At 50.3% G+C, this 15,664-nt stretch overlaps 5 protein-coding genes across 5 annotated transcripts; 4 read left to right on the top strand and 1 right to left on the bottom strand.

Moving 5' to 3' along the window:
• Positions 1 to 627: 627 nt before the first annotated feature.
• On the bottom strand, positions 628 to 2,072 carry VDAG_09128 (uncharacterized protein; the record flags this gene model as incomplete). Its single annotated transcript, XM_009655430.1, has 6 exons — positions 628 to 1,022; positions 1,099 to 1,181; positions 1,418 to 1,559; positions 1,619 to 1,692; positions 1,850 to 1,892; positions 1,985 to 2,072. The coding sequence occupies 6 exons, from the start codon at positions 2,070 to 2,072 to the stop codon at positions 628 to 630; spliced, it is 825 nt and encodes a 274-aa protein (XP_009653725.1).
• Positions 2,073 to 2,741: 669 nt separating this feature from the next.
• On the top strand, positions 2,742 to 4,399 carry VDAG_09127 (uncharacterized protein; the record flags this gene model as incomplete). The annotated part of the gene is made up of 2 exons (XM_009655429.1): positions 2,742 to 3,032; positions 3,149 to 4,399. The coding sequence occupies 2 exons, from the start codon at positions 2,742 to 2,744 to the stop codon at positions 4,085 to 4,087; spliced, it is 1,230 nt and encodes a 409-aa protein (XP_009653724.1). The 3' UTR covers positions 4,088 to 4,399.
• A 928-nt stretch (positions 4,400 to 5,327) lies between these two features.
• On the top strand, positions 5,328 to 5,759 carry VDAG_09126 (uncharacterized protein; the record flags this gene model as incomplete). The annotated part of the gene is made up of 2 exons (XM_009655428.1): positions 5,328 to 5,519; positions 5,577 to 5,759. 2 exons carry the CDS (start codon positions 5,328 to 5,330, stop codon positions 5,757 to 5,759), a joined length of 375 nt encoding a protein of 124 aa, XP_009653723.1.
• A 2,457-nt stretch (positions 5,760 to 8,216) lies between these two features.
• On the top strand, positions 8,217 to 11,375 carry VDAG_09125 (uncharacterized protein; the record flags this gene model as incomplete). Its single annotated transcript, XM_009655427.1, has 4 exons — positions 8,217 to 8,334; positions 8,689 to 8,944; positions 9,045 to 10,702; positions 11,191 to 11,375. 4 exons carry the CDS (start codon positions 8,217 to 8,219, stop codon positions 11,373 to 11,375), a joined length of 2,217 nt encoding a protein of 738 aa, XP_009653722.1.
• Positions 11,376 to 13,534: 2,159 nt separating this feature from the next.
• VDAG_09124 (uncharacterized protein) lies at positions 13,535 to 14,575 on the top strand (the record flags this gene model as incomplete). Its single annotated transcript, XM_009655426.1, has 2 exons — positions 13,535 to 13,660; positions 14,321 to 14,575. The coding sequence occupies 2 exons, from the start codon at positions 13,535 to 13,537 to the stop codon at positions 14,573 to 14,575; spliced, it is 381 nt and encodes a 126-aa protein (XP_009653721.1).
• Between the last annotated feature and the right edge of the window lie 1,089 nt (positions 14,576 to 15,664).

Genomic DNA, 15,664 nt, shown 5'->3' with positions numbered 1-15,664 from the left:
TATTGAGGAGCTGTGGACTGTATGTGAATGGAGCCATTCTGGATGAAGAATGCCGAGCTTACATCGTCTCCTTCGGCCATGGAAGCCGGGCTGATCGGTGGTTCGAAAATGAGGGTATCGTGACCTGTACAGATACCATGGCAATCATTGACCGACCTGTCTTGGGTAGCGACACATGCGCTTGCTGGTATAGTGGGTATCCTGGGTTGACCGCTCTGTTCAAGCGACCTGTGTCTGGACGCTGTGTGGCTAAAGATGTCCCCGAAGGGCTGTAATCGTGTAATGACCTTCGGAATACCATGATCATTTTCTATTTGCCAGATCTTGACAGGTTGCAGTAGCCATGTAGCTTTTCCTTCACGAACTGTTTCTAAGGTTAGCAACTTTAGCTTCACGGTCATTCTATCAAGTCTTCGCGCATATTCAACATCTGTTATCTCATTTAATGCTGCAAGGAGTGTGGCTTGCACACATAAAAATACAAGGTTGTAACACCCCCATGTCATATTCTTGCGTTGTAGGCGTTGGTCATTCGCTGATTAATGTTTTGGCTATTTGGCCGTGGATGAATATGCTAGATCTTCTCGTGCCTGGTAGCTCACAGTGAATCTGCGGTTTGCTGGTCACCTACAGCAAGATTCGAAGCATCATGGATAACTTTGTATTTCGGCGATGCTTCGCGTGTCGCTGACGAAATGCTGCGGTCTTCCGCGATGGAGCTCTGTCGCCAGCCTTGCCCCTGCATCGTTCCGTAGATTTGCTGGTGTCAAACCCCAAGACCGGATTACCCATGCTGGACCAGGCATGAGTGGTCTCGGGCTCATGACCCTGCCTGGCAGGGCCGTCAGTGGGCGTGACCTCCATGGCCGGCCTGATGATGCCGTGAGTTATGACGTGTTTGCGCCTACGTAGCAGAAAGTACCTCTGCCGGACCGACCGCTCGCTGAAAGATAAATCGTCTTGTGATAGAACAGCATTGTCTGCGAGATTTGCATCGGGCTGTGTGAGGGTAGTATTCGACACTGCGACCATATGAATGATTAATTTATGGGTATAGCTGCATCACAGCTGTGCAGCAAAACCCACAGAGTCACGTACATCTATTGAAGGGCTCCCGGAAACCTGTGTTGCAAGTGCGGCGACGCGTCGAGGTACGGGAAGCTGAAGGAGGCGGGCTTTGTCTATTAGCAAACATGGTCAGCATGGCTTGGGAGACCGAGAATGGGTAGATCTTATCCCCTTGGTCGTGAAGCGCTGCATATTTGTACTGTGGACGTCGTGCTTAGTCCCAAATTGAGGTTTAGCAAACTTGGGCCGGAAAGAAGGGTACTTCAAAAAGATCTGACTGGCCGAGACAATACTGGCAGATACGTATCCATCTCGACTGGCGTCGCAGCACGCACTCGCATCAGCATACCTAGCGGACGGACAGACCATCAAACTACTTGAGCAGGTAGTGGTAGTCTGCGGAACAACGCTGGCGGAGACGCACCCTGATCGACTGGCATCGCAGTACGTACTTGCAACGGCATACCAAGCCGACGGGCGGATAAAAGAGGCTATCACACTACTAGAGCAGGTAGTGGCTGTTCACGAAACAACGCTAGCCGAGACGCACCCTGATCGACTAAGCTCGCAGCACGAACTTGCATCAGCATACGATGTTGATGGCCAGGCGAACAAGGCGGGCGGCTGTTCGAACATGTAGAGCACCTTCGTAAGAGAATAAAGCCGGAGCAACATCCAGAACGACTGGCGGCGGAACATTGGTTAGACTTCTGAAGTAGTAAGCAGCGATTCGATAGCAATACTGCTTAAATCATGGCCTTCCCTTGTAGTACGGACTTACTTTTCCTCCCGATCGGCTCGCTCCGTGAAGCACTGGCCCTTTCCTATAGACTCGTTGTCAGTCGCGGCCGTGGGGCGTTCGCGGCCGTGGGGCGTTTTCGCACTGCGGGGGAACCTTATCTGGCCTTTCGCCTACGGCTGCTTCCGTTGTTGTGTTCAAGAGATCGTGCCTCCGGTGTCGCTGGTCTAGGTTTCGTGGCCGTGGAAGACTCTCCAGCAAACATCGGTCCAAATGAACCCTTGATCATACGAGGTGCCTTCTGTGAGTGAAGGAAGGGTCCGACGTTCCGACTCTTGTCGGAGAGCCTTTGCGACTTCTCCAGTTGTCAATGACTTAGTTTAAAGCTTGTCTTTGTACATTCGGGTACATATCGTCACCCAGCCACTAAAGAGGAGTTGAATGGCTGTAGGATTAGCACGCCAAGGGGTAATTGGATCGAACAGCGAAGGTTCGATTGCACATTCTTCTCCAGTCTTTACCGCAAATGTTGAGCATGGTGACAGGCTTTGAAAGGTGCTGATCGACATGGATTCCATTTCAGTTGCCGCCCATCGCCTCGGCCGCAACTCATCGAGCTCGGATAGTCGGTTGTTGAAACGACAAGGCACGAGACGTCGCGAGAGTTGGACTCTAGACGAGCCGACCGTTTGGGGATCAACGAAAGCCGAAGGAATGGGCTTTGATTAGCCTATTTAGGGCTCCAGGGTACCCACCGTCCTAGCATCGGCGTACCCGCGTAGCTGGCTTATGTATCACCTGTCTTCCGTAGCGCTGCCTCACGTCATTTAAACTTGACGGAGAACCCCATACTTCTCAGGTGGTCCCAGTGATTCCCTCACCCACACCAAGCAACCTACGTCCCCGACACTGAAGTCAATTTGCCTCCGATATGATGGCAGAGCCAATTGGATTGGCGTCGGGCGTGCTAGCCCTATCGCTCTTTCCCTTCAAGTCCGGCAGGAAGCTCTTCCACACGATCCAGACTTTCGGCTCCCTCCCTCGCCAAGTCCGGGAGCTACTGACGGAGCTTGAGGGCTTGACTTTGGTTTTGCAGAAAATCTCTGAGATGGGCGATCTCGATTCAGATGTCGACCTTTCGGCCCTCAGACTCGCGCTAGAACAGTGCAAGCAAGCCTGCGATGACGTTGAAGCTGAGCTGCTGACGTACTGCTCGCGGTCTGGCGTTGACCGGGCGAGCTTCCGCGACTGACTCAAGCTCAAGTGCAGCGGTGGCGACGACATTGAAGGCTTTCGGCAGCAGCTAATCGGATAAAAATTAACCGTGACCGTCGCTCTTAGCTTCGCGAACCTGTAAGTGCTCTCCATTTTGCCTTCCTGGTCTTCCTGATCCTTGCTAATCGCGCATCTGCCACAACCGCCGAGGCCATCCAGGCCTGTCGGGACTTGGTCGCAACCACCACTGTCGATTTGGAGGCTCATTTACAGAGTATAGTGCAGAAGTTGGAAGTCCTGGCAAATCGTACCGTTGTTAGCTCGGATTCGGGTGAGGACGTTCGTCAACGCGTAGAAGAAGAACGACTGAGCACGGAAAAGGGCATCCAGTTCTGCGCCGTGCTTTCTCAGCAGATTGAACAGCTCCATATCGACTTCTTCGGGGGCAACCAAGGTGCTCCGAGCATCCGAGACCACATTTCAGCCTCCAAGATGCTTCTCGGCAACGGACTAGAGGCTTGCAGGGACCACATGCGCATCACCCTGGACCAACTCGAAAAGCATCAGAGAACTATCACCAAGCGTCTGGGCACCGGCCCGACGGCAATGCACTCGGCGGAAGACCGCGCACTGCTCGACAGACTCTACAGTGAAGCCAATACTCTGAGGCACTGCCTGGGGTTCTGTTCGGATGTCGATACCGTCTTGGAGTCGCAAATCAGCAACATCGAAAATCACGCGGAAGGCGATGACACGATCCAGTTCATGGTTTCCACGAATGGCAAGCCGCTAAACGGCACAAACCGAGGCATTGGTCAAACGCTGAAGCAGGCTGGTGAGCAATTCGGCGAGACATCCCTTCAACAGTTGTCCCAAGACTTCAAAAGCATCGCTCTTCATCAGAGTGGAGTTGGGAGGCGCAGCAATAAGCCTACAGCTCCGAAGTCGGATCATGAGCCTACAGTTGCTAGTCCTACGACACCGTTCGGCGACCGACATGGGCCAGGCTTCACACTCGCGAAGCCCCTGGCCGGATCTGTGCCTTCTGGTTCGATAGGTGTCTGAGTAACGCTGTTATCTTGGCTCTCTCGACTGACAGGTTGAGCATACCGTTGTATGGAAGAAGCGACTTGAGAGGTCTGCTGCACATAAGGAGAGCGCGGTTGCAATTATGTATTTTGTACACTACGGGCTATCTTCAGATCTGCGTATTGAGCAAGCTCAGTCCATCGCCTGCCTTCGAGGTGACGTGGGAAAGGTTGGTAGGAACAGTAGTAAAGCTGACCATTCCTTTCAAAATTATCAGCTGCTTCCATTTCTGCTCATCAGTCTCAACGGATCGGGCAAATTAAAAATAGATTCCGCCTTTAAGGATCGAACTAGCGAGTACAGGCGTCCTGTCCTATGTAGTCGTACTAATTATTTCGGGCATGTATGAAGAGACCTGAACCCCAAGTGGTTGAGAAGGCATCCCGTGATTGCCCTTCCCTGCCGGTCTGCGGCCGGCCTGGCCGATCTTTGCATTGCCTCTGGCAGATGTCCGGCTACGGCGGAACTCTCCGCTTAACCAGCCATCTCTTAGGTCGTCCCGAGGATACGGAACCCTATCATGGCAGCGCGGGAGGCGCCACTCCACCCCCTGCCAAGACTCGCAGACTCGCCCGGACTGCGTGTTGAAACAAACCGCACTGGGAACCGGTGGGGCGTGCGCTGAAGGATTCATCATCGGCTGCATTCCTGCGTCCTCCTATGCCAGAAGCGATCCCGTGGGACGTGCGGCATCCGGACTAAAGTCCAAACACTTCACGTGGACTTTCGAGTCGGCCCTGTGTTGCACGAGAATGCGGACTCGGTCGACAGTCCGGGGGTCTGCGCACACTGCCGGCCAACGAATAGTGTTGCGGCAACTATGACCGATGAAGGGAAGGGGAGGAAGAGAAAGCGGGCCAAATGATGACCCTCGTCATACTAGGAGCAGAGCAGTCAGGAGCCGTAGCTGGGGCTGCTCTGGCATCTGCCAAGGAAGCTGCCTTTCGAAAGGGGTTCAAGGTCTGAAATGGGGTCTTGCTGGTGTACATCGGACCTTAACCTGGCCTTTGTCCTGGGAGGCTGCAGCCGCCCCCAATTCATGACCCACCTTCTAAAAAAAGCACGCCGATCGCCATCGACGACTTGGTTTGTGTCCCATAATAAGGCCTTAAGCCGACTCAAAGACACGAGGCCTTGTGCAGGGCAATACTTAAATACGGCCGTAAGGGCGACGAAATGGCTTTTGTGATGTATGCTCTTACAAGCAAGACACACGATGACCACCCACGAAGTTGATCGACAAAATAAGATGCTCAGGAGGAACATCGGCTCCTTGCTAGCGAAATGCGAAGACTACAGTAATCTAGGGGGAGTTGAGCTTGCTCTCTATGTCTCCTTCACTGAAGATGGAGGCTTCGTTTCGTACGAGTCGGCCAATTTAAGCTGGCGTCAGGACATCGAAGCCAAGGTAAGCTCGCCTGTCCAGCCTCCGTCCGTTTCTGCAGTCTCCTCTGATGACAAATAGAAAGCTCATGCACCCACAACACTTCTCCTGCCGGAGTCCCTGGGGAAGTTGATTGGCCATAAGGTGACGGGTTTCCGTTTCCAGCAAGGCAAAGAGCGCCATCCCGGGGGGAGAATGATGGGTGGAGCCGGGCAGCTGGCGACGGAGTCTGGATCTGAGGACCACGGCAGCCGCCCTCAATAGAGGCGGGCCCACTTTGAGAGTGGATACATATTACGGCTGTGGGAAACGAAATGGCCAATGTTTGCTCCGACAGTATTAGCGTGATAATGACATGACAATTGTGAGGGAATAATCTCGCATTTCTCCAACAGAACACATTTCAAAGAATAGAGCCTAGCCAAGACCTTGAGTTTCGCGAGAAATCGAAAAGGTCGAGATTCGCGTTTCCTGAACACATGAAGGCGGTCATTCAGCATGTCTCAAGATGTTCCAAGTTTTGAGATTTTACATTCCAAGATGCTTCTCAATTCAGAATAAGGCGGCTCACGATAATCCAAATCCGAGGACAGTCCATCACAAGATGATCCACATCTCAAGCTACTACATCCCAACTCGTGCAGTGACCCACGACAGTCCGCGTTGTGGGACAATTCATCACACACGACATCCAACAACCTGTGACAACCGGCAGTTCAAGACAACCAATGTTCTAGGACATTCAATATCCCAGGATATCTTAGATCCTATCGCAACGTAGCATCTGGAACAACGTCTACCTCATGATCCCAAATATCCTATAATTATTCAAGTGCTAGGACGTTTCACGTCTTATAACAAATCACATTCTAGTGCATTCAACATTCTAGTACCGCATATTCCAATACATTCTAAATCCTGAGACAACATGTTACGGTACATGCCGTGACCCAAAATGCTCCGTCCTAGTACACTTTATGCCATGAACGGGTCATACCAACGAGTGAATGGGTGATCAACTGATGGTGGCTAGATAGACATAGAATAATCGATGACATCATGAGATGTTTTGCGTCTTAAAATGCCAATAACCCTTTAAAATCATGTCTCTAGGGGGGGGGATGGCATTGTTGATACTTCAGTGGAACATGGCGCACAGGGAAGCTACTTGTATGCTAGCGCACAATTCTAGAAGGACACTTTGTATCCTCGACTTGACCACAGATTTACAAGAGAAACAGCACCCTTGATCCGGCTGGGGCCCCAAGAGCACCGCAATAGCGCGTGCTGCTACACGTCAGAAAAACATACGGCTAAGACGGAATAGGCCTTCTTGCGTTCTGGAATTTACTTGTCTTCGTTTCAAACGTCGTCATCGACAAAAATTGAACCGCGTCCGAGTCATATGGCCAGCGATTCGGATCATCTATGCCCACTATGCCATCCTCCTTTGCATAACCCTGCATGAGCTCCATCATGATAACGCTGAGAGCCTTGATGTCGGATCCAGGCTTTGAGAAACGCTGCGACCGTTCATAGCCCCCTTGGCAGCTTGTGTAAGTTGGGTGGCATCAGGTTCAATGGTGGTTACTTACAAATCTTGATATTCCCCGACGCATCGACTAGTAAGTTTGAAGCCGTAAGATGACCATGCTCGAAGATGGTTCTTCTTCCAGATAGGAGAGGCCTTCTAGGATCTACGCATATTAATAAAGGAGAGCTTGATGGATTGGACGCAAACTTTCCTGTCCGACAATCGACGCAAGCACCAGCTCGTTTATGAGAGGGTTGCCCGCAAACTCTGCGAGTGATACTGGCATAAACTCGAATGCGACCTTTTGAAACTCCCCAACTGAAAAGATGTCCTGGCATTTCAAAAACCGGGGGTGTTGGATTCTTTTAATGCACTGTAGTTGGTCTTCGGCATCAAGCCCTGTTAGAGTTTGGATTAGAACAAGTTCTTCCGAGGCTGTAGAAACGGATTGTGCGACAGGGAAGAAGTTGCTACAGCAAAACTGAATCTCATAAAGCGTTTGATATCTCTCATGCGTCGGTGCAGGAGTGGCCTTTGCTGGTTGTGCAGCATGATTGCTTTGCATTGAAAGCTTCTTTGGTTTGTCAGGAAAGGGGCCGACTGGGCTCTTGTCAACTTGACGATTCTTATGGCTGAACTGGGCAGAAGCTTCTATCATATGGAGCTCATCCTGAGATTGGATCTGTTCTAAGTTTCCTGGTCCTGCAAGCGGCGTGTTGATCAAATCTCCAGTCGAGTCTATCAGTACACGATGGGCTCCGGGAAACCAGGTTCGACGGTTATCTGATTCAGACGCCATTTACGTGAAGAGGAAGGCCCAAAATTGTTTGGTTCAAGTTGTGTTCTACTGTACTGTAGCAGCTCAGTACTTGAAGGGTTAACTTTTTTGGAGCGGGCAAGTCGACGTCTACATACGCTCGTGTATAATCCTTTAAGAATGTCTCGCCAGAGATGTGCAACGTGTTTGTTGCGTCGGAAGGCCACCAACAAGGCCTTTTTCAAGACCTTATTCAAGGCCTTTTTGTGTTGATTTATTTAAGGACAGAATCCCGTCCCACTTAAAGAGTCAAAATCGACCCTTTCTCTGCCCAAGTAATAAATCCCTCACCCCAAAACCCACATCCGCGAGGCGGGACGCGCCCACCTCAAGCTACTCAATCCTAGCATTACAGCATCGGTTAATCGCTATGGCTCGAACCAGTCTCAAGTACCTGTCACGGCAGATAGAGGCTGAAAAATCCCTGAAGCACCTAGGAACCGTGAGTGTCAGCCTCGATGCCCTGTCATTTCCACAGTCGGGGGGGAGTAAGTCAAGAGAATATCGAGCGACTCAAGCGCATGTTCCGACTTGAGAGGGGTTGCCGGCCTGACGAGCTCGCAAATCGGATCCCGGCTGTAATCGACGAGAGCCAGCTTCGCCAGCACCTCGAGCTATCCGGCGTATCCACGGACAGGATATCATCAGTTTCGCCAGGGAAGCATCTAAAGCTTGACTTGCCCCCGGGGTTCCGTTTAGAGTGTCTCAGGGGTAGGCACCGGGTAGAGGCCGCCCGACAAGCAGTACAGCATCCGGATAAGTGTTGGACGGTTGACTTGTATCCGTCAGGTGAGTCCTTCGCCCAAGCGTCACTTGACAATTACCAATCACTGCTAGACAAGACATCAGTTCGGAGCTGAGATGCGCACTGATCGATGAATACACCAACGAAAAGAAGCCAGACGATGGCGAGTTCTACTACAAGATTCGGGAGTTGCAAGGGCGTTTCGGGACAAAGAACTTGTATTTCGAGATGCGGTGGTGGGCACGTCTAGCCTCATCATCAGAATCGACCAACAAGAAGGAAAGACTTCAGCAACTTTACAACCACCCGCAATTCGCCCCAGCGTTTGACTCGTTCCAAAATATCCCGGCATTGTATGGGGGACTGCGACTCAGTGCCATCAATAAGATGATCTCTTTGAAATGCCATGACGTAAGCTCAATCGAATGTTGCTGCAAAACACAGCTAATAGAGACAGCTGCTTCTCCACTGCCTCGAAGACATGAGAAACTTTTATGATCATGTATTTGAAAAGAAGGAAAGTGCTATGCGAAGACTTACACGAGAAGACGTGGAGGCTATACAGCTGAGCGCACCTGGCGCATCGGCTGAGGATGCCGACAGGCTTCGCGGACGCATCAAGGGCGGTATGATTTTCAAAGCCTTTACCGATCAAGAGAGAGAGAGCATATGGATCAATCTTTGTGAAGCCACTAAAGACTGTTTGACACCGTCTCTTTTCGGGTTTTTCGAGAATTTGAAGTACCTCCAGGGGCCGTCAGACTGCATGAAGCTAATAGTACGGCCACGGCGCCGCGAGACTATACAATCTGCCCTGGAAGAGGTGTTCTCGGAGCCTTTGCCTCCAGCCGTTGGATGTCCGGTCCAAACATCCAACGCCTCTTTCAAAATCGCGCATCCCTGTGTTTCGGATCAGTTGGATATTATGTATCGACAACTCTGGCTTTTTGCCTTGAGGGAGTACCGAGACATGCCAAAACAGAGTAAAAGGAAGCTGGCAGGAGTCAAAGAAGGCGAAGTTGACTCCACAGTGTTGTTTTCATTCGCCTCCGTCGCCGAGGGCTTTGGTTTCCGCACTGAGCAGACTCAGGAATTACGGCGACGCAACCCAGACCAAGAAATGATCCTTCGGTTCCTCCGCACAATTAGGAAGCCGGATCAATACAATTTCGAGAGCCTTGATGACAGCGTGGCGCAGGTTATTCATGTCATTAGCAAAGCAGAGCCCCTGCCTCAGCATGGCGTTATGGAGCTAGACGTGGACAATGTCGCAGTAGCACTGCCAACCCGCTGTGGAGTTCTGAATGACCTTGATCAACGTCGAGACAAGTCATCAATGTTCTTGCACAAACTACACAAACCTATCGCGCTACAAGGCACATCGCTGACCTCCTTCTTTATCCAACGATCGATCTACTTTTCATTCTTCGGTAAGACCATTAACATCGATATCAGCAACCTACAAGAGTTTCCAGAGAGCCATCCATGGAATCAGTTCCCTCTTGCGCAAAGACAGCCATTGAGGAGCCTGGAAGTAGATCATACCAACGATCCAGACTGTCTACAGCCAATGGCAGTGACAGAGGCTTCCAATGTTATGTCCAATTGGGAAGAGCGTTGCCAAAAAGCGGAAGAAAATGCGCATGCTGCAGAAAATCGACTACTGAACCTAGCGAAAGAAGAAGAGGAGACAAATTTACGGTTAAATCGACTAAAAGAACAGGAAGAGAAACTCAGTGAGAGAACTCGAGAACTGGAGCAACTTCAGCATAGTCTTGACGAGGGGATAAGAGCCAATCGACTAGCAGATAGCAACGCCATCAATGCAGAGGCAGCGGAACAAAGGGAAGTTTCCGAGCTCGCAGAAAATGAGACAAGTCTTCAAAATAGGCTAAACGAACTCACACGGAGAGAGAATGACAAGATTTCTTCCCTGGAAAGACTCGAAGAAGAAAAGAAAAGGCTCCAGGCAGCACTGAAAGACCTTGATTATAGCGTTGGCTCACTGAGGACGCAAGAACAAGACCTGAAATCGCAAACTGAACAGTCAACGAAGAACGAGGACCAGAATCTGGCGAAAGCCAGTCATGAAGAGGCTCAAAAGCAGTCTGGTAAGGTGAAAGTAGCGTTCAAGCGGGTGGATTGGGTTCTAGCGCATGCGATGTGGGTTGACCCACACCATGCAAAAGAAGGAAAAGAAAAAGAAGCAGCTGAGATTCGGCGGGTTGCTGCGAAGTATATCAGGAAAGGAATGATTCTCTTGGACAGAGATCAAAAAGTGTTAACAGCTGGAGATTGTTTCGAAAGGATCAGTCAGGACAAGTCCTACACTGTGTACCTACGTCCTCGGGCCGACTTACAGAGCGGTGTACAGCATTTCCAGGATCATCTGCTGAATAAAAGAGGTAAAAGGCAGGCGGATACAGGAGAACCTTTACCTGACGTTCACCCAACCGTACCTTTTGGTGATGGAGCAGACTCAGCAGACCTCGTTACGACATCTTCTGACAGCAACAGCGCGGAAGCTGAGGATGGCTCGAGTAGAAGGAAAATTAGGCGAAATGAAATCGATGAGCTATAACCTACCGATAAACATCAGACATTACCTCTATACTACACTGGTGTGCCATGAAGGTCAGCATTGCCGCTGCTAAACTGCTCTGGCGTCGTTTGCTGGTCAGAGGGGGCCATGGCGACGGGGTCGAAGTGGTGTCGGAGGTGGCGGTGCCAGGGCAGGCCTCCCAGACTGGCCAATGTGAGGGTCTCACGCCTCAATCAGGCTAGGGAGTACGCTCAAGAAGAGGATCTATTGCTAGCACAGCTAGAGTCACTTCTAGATACAAGACGTAGCGCGAGGAGAGGAAAAGGACAAGAACCAGGTCTCCTCACGTTTCAAGAGTGTAAAATGTCGTTGTCGTCTACACATGTGACCGTCCGTCACGTGTGACTCCTTTCTCAGTCCGGTGACAAACCCCGAGCCACAATAATAGCAACCACGACCGAAACTAAACGTGTTGCTTTCTGAAAAGAACGCGATGGCTGCGGATAACCCGAACCGACGGACTTTCTTTCCGGGAAGTCATCAATGGGCCGATGCCTTCGGTAGTCCGATCAAGCTTACAGAAACCCACAAGGCTCCCAAACTTCAACCCCGAAGGAACAAGCTTAAGCCATCGCATCAGAGGTTTCCTGTTGTGTCCTAAGAAGCAACCACTTCCGACTCTGTTGATCTGATTCAGCCACCGTTGGCGAAGGAAAGGTCTCCTTGGGACCGATACCAAAAGCGGTATGATCTTCGGCTAAGAGAAACCGGCACGATTGTGAGCAAGATCTCATCGACTCGAGATTTGTTCTTTGTTCGGAGTTATTCCTTTCAGAAGGGAAGAAAAACGCTTGACCTGCTATCACTATTGAAGCATCCGAACCTTCTCCAATACCACGACTCGTATCTTTTTGGCGGAGCATTTTACATCGTGTTCGAGGATGCTGAGATATCGCTGGAGAAACTCATAATCTCGTCCGACCAAACGAAGGAGAACTAGTCGCCATTCTCCACCAGGTACGTGTTATTTTACATGCCTGGGACCCCACGCATGAAGAAGGGGAGGTAGTAGCTGTCTAGATTGTAAAGTGTTTGGCTCACTCGGAAGAAAGCGGCATCTGCCACCGTTCAATATCAAGATCTAGCATTCTGCTAACAAGGCTGGGAGTCGTCAAGATTAGTGAGTAGAAGAATCCAATAATGCAAATATGCGCTGACTCGAGAACCAGAACTCGAACACTGCTCTGAGAAGAACCCCGAAGCCTGTCATGAAGACGTAGAAGCTTTGGGTCAAGTAATGAGTCACTTCACCGGCATAGACATCCTAGATGGCCAGCCTGCATCCCACAAGCCTGGAAATTGGTCAGCTGAAGTCGTCGATTTCCTGATGATCACAATGACCCAATCTGCTGTGAAGTTAAATAATTTTGGACTCGCATTTCTCTCCAAACTTGTCTACTTTTACTAAATATGTCCTAGCATCCCCTCTTCAAGAATGAGCAAGATATATCAGAGTTAGTATGGCTGGTTTCTTTAGCCCGTGATACTGCGCCAAAGGCATAAAAGATCCTAAATGGTCGAGGGGCATGATCGGCTATTCAGAGTCTGTAACGGCTTTATACGATCAAGTTAGGAGGCGTGGAACAAGCATTGAGAATTGATTACCTTGAAAATGAAGCACTGCGTTGGAAACCAGAGATGGCGGCGTGAGCCAGACCCTCGAAGATGGCTATAATTGCCAGCCAGCGGTCTATCGTGACTTACGCGGGTAGGCTCAGCCCGCAGCCACTCGCGATCAGGTTTATGAGGGTTCCTAGACTTAAGTAGTGCGATTTTAACTACAGCAAGACTCCCGAGCGGCGGATAAAGGCCGGCGGGTTCCAAATACTATAGCCTATGGCCAGGGCGTTGGCGGAAATGAAGAAGATAGCCGTGACGAGCTCGAGCTAGGTAATGTTCTTCAGTGACTGTAAAGCTCACCAGATCTTCTTGAGAGATAGGAAATACACAAGATCACGCTCTGTCACGCATCGTATAAGGCCAAAGGTAAACAAAGGAAGTCAAAGCCTCCCAAGATGGAAGCGGCTAATGAGGCTTGTCATGTCATACTGTACTGTACTTTACTTTGCGGAAGAAAATAGAATACGTTTTGAGTTTTGACTGCTAGAGGGCCATGTTCTTGCCCCTATTCCTATAGCCGCACCAGGTAAGGCTCAGGAATGCAGAGCATGGCGTTTGAGACGAGGGCCTAAATGGGGGCCTATGTGTAATGCCACCCGCCACGAATTGGACGTGTCTCGGGCCCAGAACTCGTAAAGCTGGATACATATATACCAACCGACAAAGCATCCCCGATCACGATGTTTGCACCAAGGCTCAGAGCTCCCAATCTTCCTTCACGATGACGCAAGATCAAGCAGCTTGTGCGCCAGCAGGCCAGCACCCCATGGCAGTGGCGCCCCAAGCGTCTGGCTCTGAGAAAGACGCACCTATTCAGAATACCGGCGTTGCCGATACTGAGATGACGGTAACGAAGAGGCGTTTTCTCAACCTAAAATCCGACTAATATATCTTAGGACCTCGCCCCAGCAGATCTCTCGAAGCTATCCATCAAAGTATGGGTAGATGGAGAAATGCGAGATTATTCCCGCACAATTGACATGGACAAACCAACAGTCGAGAAACACATGGCCTTGTTGGACTCGAAAGGATACAAGCTCCTCAATGTGAACGGGCGCTGTATGAAGCCGAAAATGGTATACAGTGAAGCTGTGAAGACTGGACTGAACTTGGTTATCATCACGCTAGAGACGGCCATTGATCACAATGTGCTATCTGCCATAAAACAGTGTCTTCGCACGGAAAAGAACATCAGGCAACAGAAGAGGAAGCTTGCAGAACGTGTGATATAGCCGTTCTCAATGTTCTGATAAGAGTTAGGGCGTGCGATCCCTATTCAAAGTGTGTGAGAGGTGTAGCAATGCATCTGCTAGCCCAACCCTCAAGAACGCCTACCTACGCGTTGTCTATCAGGGTCAATAGCTGTTCGTAGATAGCTACTAAGATCTCTGAACTGTACTGTGACTCTTGCAGCCACGAACCCTATAGCCACGAACCTAATGGTCACAACCTCTTTGGCCTCGTCGCCCTATACAACAGGAAACGGCCCTTGTCTTCTGTGTAACAGATGCCAAGGTACCCTGACCAGACCAGCCCGTCCTACCCAAGACACCAAAATCACTACCAAACCATGTCTACCAAATACACCTCTCCAGCCCACCGCGGCAGATATACGTTCGAACTCAGGAAGCCACTAGTCCAAGAGCTCGGAGACTACAAGCATAAGAAGAGCTTAATGCTCCTTAAACCAGGAACTAAGGCTATCCTGAAGGACTTTGAGTGGACTTTGAGTATGACACCTACGCGGCTGGGGCACACATGACTGAAAACGACTGAATTATCCTAGCCTGATGGGGCTTCTACCTTGCCAGTAGGTTAGGCGTTAAAAACACCTGTCGGCAGTTTAGATTCCTAATGAGTCTGCTTCAAAGCGATGACGACAACACGGATAGGGGGCCTTCATATCTATCTGCTTGCAGACCGACTTCGACTGGCTTCGAGAGGTAGCCGACGCTGCAAGCGAGCGGAGATGGCTGGATTGTACGCATGAATAGGCATGGATGTAGTGGAGCTAGAACAAGGCTCAAGACGGGAAAGGGCTAGCGCTAGCAGTCGATTAACATTGGAACAGAAGCCGTTTACAAACAATACAGTTCAGTTCAGTTCAGTTCAGTTCAGTTCAGTTCGTCTTGACGTATGCGTGCCACACATCGAGGAACTAATCGGGGTCCGCCTCACAAGGAGGGGGTGCGATCTCTATTGAACTACAATTTGCAACGATGAAACCTGTGGCGAGCGATTGCAAGGGCGATAAAGCTCTAGTCAGGCTCAGGGGTACACGTGCCCCGAATCTGACGCTCATGAAATGCGAGGAGGGACTGCCAGATGTCGGATTTGATGTCTATTTCTGGAATTCTCGCACTGTGAGTATTGTGAGCCTGAAACTTGTTCTTTTTCTTTCATCATCCAGATGTGAACCTAGCAGGGTTCTGAATAGATTTCAATAAGCGATGCACGAGACCCCTTAGGAAAGGCCTCATAGATATGATTCCCGATCTGGGCCTTTGCAACAGTTACCAAAAATGGGGAAGCTCAGGTACCTAATTTGGCTCTCTAATGGAACCGGGTAAGGCTCAGGAACGCGTTGCGGAGCATGGGGGTAAGACCAAAAACCTAGATGGGGGCCTATGTGAAATGCCACCCGCCACGAATTGGACATGTCGAGGACCCAGAACTCGTGAAGCTTGATATATATGTACCGACCGACAAAGCATACCCGATCATGATGTTTGCACCAAGGCGATGACTTCAGCTCCATTAGCGTTGTCACAATTTTCAGCCTTTCTACCTGATCTACTGGCAACGAGCCAGAAGATTCATTTGACTTATGTGATCAGGCTTATTCGATCAT

The sequence above is a fragment of the Verticillium dahliae genome, genomic scaffold (assembly GCF_000150675.1).
Source record: "Verticillium dahliae VdLs.17 supercont1.23 genomic scaffold, whole genome shotgun sequence".
NCBI lineage: Eukaryota > Fungi > Ascomycota > Sordariomycetes > Glomerellales > Plectosphaerellaceae > Verticillium > Verticillium dahliae.
The sequence above is the reverse complement of the archived record's forward strand: the minus strand, read 5'-3'. Positions and strand labels throughout refer to the sequence as shown.